This window comes from Pteropus vampyrus, unplaced genomic scaffold, assembly GCF_000151845.1.
Source record: "Pteropus vampyrus isolate Shadow unplaced genomic scaffold, Pvam_2.0 Scaffold38, whole genome shotgun sequence".
Taxonomy (NCBI): Eukaryota; Metazoa; Chordata; class Mammalia; order Chiroptera; family Pteropodidae; genus Pteropus; species Pteropus vampyrus.
In genome coordinates, this window is record NW_011888819.1 from 302,670 (window position 1) to 309,659 (window position 6,990).

Consider the following 6,990-nt stretch of genomic DNA (forward strand, 5'->3'; position numbering starts at 1 on the left):
CTAACATGTCCATTACCTAGATCTCTTGTAGGTTTGTTTATACACTGTGTTGTCTCTTGGTATGGTCTTTCTTTCTTTCTTTTTTTCTTTTTCTTCCTTCCTTCCTTCCTTCCTTCCTTCCTTCCTTCCTTCCTTCCTTCCTTCCTACCTTCCTTCCTTTCTTTTTTTGGTAGGACTGGTAATTTTTAATCAATTATCATAGATAATTTGAGGCTCTAAATGGGTATATCTGCAGTGGAATTTACTTTGGATGTACCAAGCTGGGGTAAGATTACTAACACTCTCCTATTATCAAGACTGATGCAATTCAAAGGTTGGCTTTAGTTCCCGTACATCATATCCTACGTTTTCTTATCTTTAAAATTCTAGTAGAGTCTTTAAAATCTTAGAACATTTCAAAAGCCTAGAATGTTTACCTGTATTCCCAGCTATTTAGAAGGCCCTGGAATCCAATTCTGTTCATTCACACCGTGAGCTCGTTAACATTATTGGAATCGATGAACAACTCTAGGAAGAAAATGGTCAAAACACCAACATTTTTTTGATTTAGAACCTCTCGTAATTTTGATCTAGCAGTTTTTAACCTGATGGTGCTCTAGTGTTTGTGCTCAGATTATTTTATCTAGTTTTTATTAGGGTTCTTATTGCTGGAATGATTTAAATTACTCAGTTTAATGCTGTCAAACATTATATTTGGTAAATAATATCATGTTAAACTTCCACATATAAGGGTGGTTGGTAAAAATGTTTATTTTATGATATATGCAGAATTATTTAGAATGGACAAAAAATCTGGAGCAAGAATTTTCACCAGAAATGTGCAGCTATTATAAATATCTAGCCAAATAATGTTTACCAAATAAACCTTTGACTCATTGTAAATCAATGCCCAAACATTCCCTAAACATACCAGGTAACTTTATACCTCTTGTCTTTGATCATTCCATTTTATCTTCTCAAACTACTTCTATTTTATCCTATACTACTTAGACTGCTTTTCATAGTAGACTCTATTCTTCAAGAAATTATGAGCATTAATTTCTCTTTAAGGCTGGGATCTTTGGCCAGACCTTGACTCACTTTAAGCTTCCATTGTCTCATGTTTAAAAAAAACAACAACAAAGCACCATAAAATTTATCTTCTTTGAGCACCATTTGAGATTTTAAAGAAATAATGACTTGAAAATCTCTTGGAACGTTGATCTAGCTCAACATAAAGGTAATGCTTTTTTTATTATTAGATTTGTCTCCAAATCAAATGGTATCTGACATTGCAGTGTCTTGTTTTCTGGAATAAGTGGCCTATAAAATATTAACAGGTGACTATGAAAAAATAAAAATAAAGGATCTCCCTATTTTGCTCACATAAAGGCTGTGATTCTTAACAGAATGTAGTTTGAGCCATTGGAGAGCATGGAAGTAAAAGCCCACACATCCTAAAGCAAAATAATTGGCTTCCTCCTTATATAATGTAAATAAATGAATTTCATGGAAAAGGACTCATAGAGATTCAGAGATTTGGTCACTTTGCAAACCAATATCAGATGAACTTAATACAAGTTATTCAAGCTTTATATTTAGTATTTTCCGAAAATATACAGACACAAGTTAGATTTATATTCAACTTTTATTTCATGTGCAAACCTAGCAGTTTTTATAAATTTTATTCTTCCTCTTTACATTCCATATACAACCACAAACTTTTGTGCTTTTCTTCTCCTGTGAAGAGAAATACAAGAATTCACATGATTTGAAGAATAAAGCTTTCTAAGCTCTTGATTTGTTTATTTATATAAAGTTTATATTAAAATGCAAACAAAATCTAAAGATCAAAAATTTTATTCCAAATCTCTTAACCCCTAGAAATCTAAAGCTTATTTTGTAAAGCAAATTAATCTCTTACATATATAAACCCAATAAATACTGAAAGGAATTCCTGGTCAATAAATAAGAAAGAAATAATAACAACAACATATATGGCTGCCAGAATAAATATGTTTATTTACTTAAGACAAATAGATTTTCTTAATTGTTAAAGGATATCTAATCACTGGATGACTTCCATCACCAATGAAACTATAATTTAAAGTTCAGTTTGTTACTTAGTTTTACATTTTGCAAGAACCAATCTGTAAGCTAGGCTGAGTGGTCATAGAGTAGATGAGCAGTGTTTGGAGACCATGAAGAAAGTTATTGCTTCTGAGAATAAAATAGTTGACATTCTACAAAAATTTGAAACAAGTTGAAAACATTCAGCAAGTTAACCTGTAAAAGCGAGATCCACAGACTGGCTGGTAGCAAAATGGATGGAGCTTCCAAAAACCAAAATAGGTTGGATGGCAGAATCTGGATCCATAGCCCAAGGTAGGGAAATAAGAGATTCTATAACCCAGGGGTCCAAAGCCCCTGGAACCACAGCCCAGTGAGTAGCAGCTTCTGGATCCATAGCCCAGGGAGCAGCCTCTGTGAGACCCAGAGCCCAGAGACACACTGTAAGTTGACTGACAGGGCCTGAAGAGTGTGGAGGTCCTCGGAGGGTAGCAAGAGGTCCTTGGGCAGTAACTGGACACCACACAAGACTCCTGACAGCTGGTGGGCTTACACCAGGACTTGTGGCAGCCATGGTAGAGAGAGGAGCTCAGCTGGCAGGTGCTGGGAGAGCAGAGACCAGTGCTATAGACCAGGTTGCTGGGGTAGGAAGAGCCACAGGAGGAGCCTGAGGAGCCCAGGTAGCCCCCACAGGAGAGGGAGAAGTTTCCAGAGCAGCAGTTGTAGGACATGTTGACCGGAGATGTGAGTTTAGCTGAGTTCCAGTAAGAAGGTTTTGAGGTTCATTTCTACCTCCTGGACTGTGGCATTTATATACTCTCAGCAATGGTGTTGAAAGCTACGAGGGCATCATTCCTACATTTGTACTCTCTCATTTGCATATTATTAACTCAACCATCATTTCTGTAATTGCAACTGCATAATTTCCTGCATATTGTATTTATGGTGCTATAATAATAAAACACAAAGCCAATAAACTACTCTTGTGTCAGAAATGCTATGACCGTTTTACATTAATGACCATCCCATCATGGCCAGGAATGTTTCTCCTTTACTTACTGGTATATGCTGCTTGTGTGTCTGATTCTGGCTATGCTGGGGTATGCATTCCTTCTAAGGGAGGAGGTTAAAACGACATCACTTTTCTTTTATTCTTTTATTTGTTTAGATGCATAGCTTTGGGCTTGACAAAAAGTCTTCTAAAGATTGAACCTATTTGTGATCACTTATTCTTATTCTCAAAATATCTACCGAGTATTAAATATTAATGTAGAGTATCTCATATCCAATGGAGAAGGCTCAACAATGTTACAAATAGAATTGAGGAATTGAGGAAGGCTAGGAACAGAAGGAAACCTGGATAAACATTTGGAAGCAAGACACAACTAACTATGTACACCTAAATGTTATCCTTGTTCATGAAATTTTCAATGTTTCTGTCAAGTTCAGAGTTACACTGCCTTTCTCCACATAGATAAAGTTCCTGTTCTTTGAAGGAATGAATTACATACTGATTCTGAGACTTTCATTCATGAATCTTTAAAACTACAAAATGTGGATGTCTAGTAACTAAAGTTTGAATAAGAAAAGTATTCATAGTCCAAAGAAATTAGATCAAATTCACAACTTTCTAAGCTTCCAAAGTTTACTTTCAGATGCATATTGTATAAACAATAACATAAAAATATTTCAATGCCAGAATGAATTAGTGTATTGGATTATAATCATTTAACTCTTTATCCATTTTTGGCAGAAAATAAATTAGCACAAACTTCATCAGTGATGCTGATTTTATGATTAAGTCATTAGAATTAGAGGATTTAGGAAACCATCTGCTAGTAGGTGTTTAATGGAAAGAGACTGGTTAAGGAGCCGGTGGATCAAAGAGTAAAAAGATAGTTGCCACTGAAAATAATGAGCATGATGGATCTTCTAGTAGACATTTTGATGACTTTGCTTTAAAAGTACCATAACTTAACAAGTTGATCAGTAGAATCCAGATAGATAAGTCATTGGTAACAAGATGGCTGGAGTCTCCTAAAAGCAAAATAGATTTTTCCTGAGTTATGAATCCAGGCATAAACTGGATTCATAGCTCAAGAAAGGGAAGCCAAAGGCTTCATAATCCAAGGGTGAGAAGACATGGCATCCATAGCCCAGTGAGTAAAACTTCTGGATCCATAGCCAGTGGAGTAGCAACTTCTGGATCCAGAACCCAGAGACCCAATGTAATTTGACCAGTTGGAACTGCAGAGTGTGGAGGTCCTTGAGTGGTAGCAGGATGTCTGGCAACGTATGGGCACCACACAGGACACCTGGCAGCTGATGGACTCACAGCAGTTCTCCTGACAGCCAAGGTAGAGAGAGGAGCCCAGCTGGCAGGTGCTGGGAGAGCAGAGGTCAATGCTGTAGACCAGGTTGCTGGGGTGGGAAGAGCCACAGGAGGAACCTGGGCACAGGTAGCCCCCACAATGCAGGAGGAGAAATTTCCAGAGCAATAGTTCTGAGACATGTTGATGGGAGATGTGAGTTCAGATTAGTCACAGTGAGAAGATTCTGCGCTTTATGGTCATCTTATAGACTGGGTAATTTATATAATATTAATTGGAATGACACAGGACAGGTATAAGCTCACATTTGCATAACCTCTTCTGCATATATGTAATTCATTAATTTTCTCTGTACTTGCAGTTGACTAGCTTCCTACCTATTGTATTTATAGGTGCTATAATTTTTTATTACAGCACAGGCCAATGATCATTCCTAAATCAGAATTTCTAGGATTTTTTTTTTGTCAGTAATCCTCCTCCTATTATGGCCAGGAAAGCCCCTTCTTTTCTCCCTGGCTGTGATCCCATGTATATGCATTCCTGCTTTGCTCTAGGGTTCTCTCTGTCACTTTTCTACTATGTCAAGTGATCAGTGGCATAGCTTTTTTTTTTTTTAAGGATGCTTCTAATGATTGATTCTACTTGTCACCGCTGATTCACATTTTCCAAATTTATTTTCCATCTATCACGTATTATTATACAGTGCTTCTCACATCCAGCAGAGGGAAGAAAAATAACATATAATGAGAAATGGCTAGAAACAGAAAGAAACCAGGCAAACATTTAAAGACAAAATGACTCAACTGAGATGGAGTCGCCAGGAGAGTTTGATTTGAGCCACCTGGAGAGGGACTGGGACTAATGATGATAATGTGGGAAACTGCGAAAGGGAATGAAGGAACGGAGATTTTAAGTATCTTTTCTACTTTCTTTTAGCCTATGGATCTTTTAATATAAATGCTATTTAAATATATTGTGTGAAAAGAAATATGGTTTATGTATTTCACATGTGTTCATTCACATCATCCAAATTTTAAAAGAATCTGGGGTCTGCATCCTCAGGCTTTTCGCTGCTTAGACTATCAATGAGTTTTGTGCATTTTCGAAGTCAGTCCCTTTCTGAAACGTTCTTCAAAAATATGAAATATTCTTTTATTACCCCTATTCATTTTATTTTTCCTTTGAATAATACAATAACTGAATGTTAATTTTCAATGGGTTCACTAGGTCAGATAATCCTGCACTGAAATAAATACTAACAGAAATTTTTGAGCCTGAAGGAAAACAATCTTAGAAGAAAATATTAAATTTCAAGAAAGAATAGAGAGTATATTTGCTAGTTGGATTCTCCAGGAAGCAGGCACCGAGACAGGGGTAGAAGAACAAAAAACATTTGCAAGAGTAGCATCTGTGAAAGAAAGAAAAAGCCATTCTACCACCTTGTTTTGCTATTGATCAGGAGTTGCCACAAAAAAGTAAAACCAAAAAACTTGACCTTGGCTTAAAATTTCAAGCAGCCCTTAAGGAAACCAAAGAAGAAGGATGTCAGCTAACATCACTTGTCACAGACATCTATTCCTTTTTTGAAGTGATGTGAGTCCCAGTACACATCTGTACCTGACATAGTCCACCACTTGCACCTTGAGGGGCAGCTTGTCAGGAGAGTGGTTCTCCATGGTTCTGGTAGGCCTCTCTTCCTAAGGGGAAATGCTAAAGTGTAAGATCAGTGGGATGAAACACAGTTCCTTCATTGCATTTGATCTTGGAGCTACAGTTGGTGATCATCCTCCTCTTCCTTCACTCTTCCTTATAACTGTGCTTCACCCTCAGTTACCACCTCTATTGGTCTTGAATTTTTTGGTAGTGTTACCCAAGCCCTTATTTCTGAGACGTATCCACCCTTTTTTCTTGCTAGAGTAGCTGCCTTTGACAAATCACATCCACAATTGGACAGACAGTTCCAAGAGCCATCCGAGTAAATCAACTGAGCTCCACATGTACTCTCCCTACCCTCACTCTGTAAGAGTAACCCTGCCACTTTCTACTACTCAGGGTCATATATCCTTGGATGGAAGATAACTCTTTTTTATGTCTGCTGGTCTCTGAAAACAAGGAGCACAAAGTGCTTAGGCAGCTGCTGTAGCTGTACTGTAGTTCAGTGAGACCTTTGATATGTTCCTTAGCAAGTCAGCCTTTGGGACCTGGGCAACTATCCTTGAAAATTCCAGTTGCAGAAATAGGAAGCACAAAGTACTTAAATAGGACATTAGGAGTGACGGTAAGTGAATATTTGCTGCCCAATCTTTTAAAGGAGTTGCCTCCATGCTAATACTTCAACTTTGCTGTCAGTAGGCCAGTCTAATGCACCATCAGACATATGGTGGTGTCTTAACACTTCAGAGCGATGTTTTTAATAAAACCTGTGGATCTCACTTGACACTAAACACTTCAGAGCGATGTTTTTAATAAAACCTGTGGATCTCACTTGACACTATCTCTACTATAATGAACCCGCTTCACGCTATCTCTACTGTGAAGTGGATTTTCTGTGCGGATGCTACATCATGAGGAATTCCGTGCTGGTGGATCAAGCTTTTGATCAACTCCTGAC

At 37.5% G+C, this 6,990-nt stretch overlaps 1 protein-coding gene across 1 annotated transcript; it reads right to left on the bottom strand.

The window, feature by feature from the left end:
* Positions 1-2,598: 2,598 nt before the first annotated feature.
* LOC111738430 (keratin-associated protein 23-1) lies at positions 2,599-2,780 on the bottom strand. Its single transcript, XM_023529543.1, is given in 2 exon segments — positions 2,599-2,669; positions 2,672-2,780. Coding segments are annotated over 2 exon segments (180 nt in total).
* Between the last annotated feature and the right edge of the window lie 4,210 nt (positions 2,781-6,990).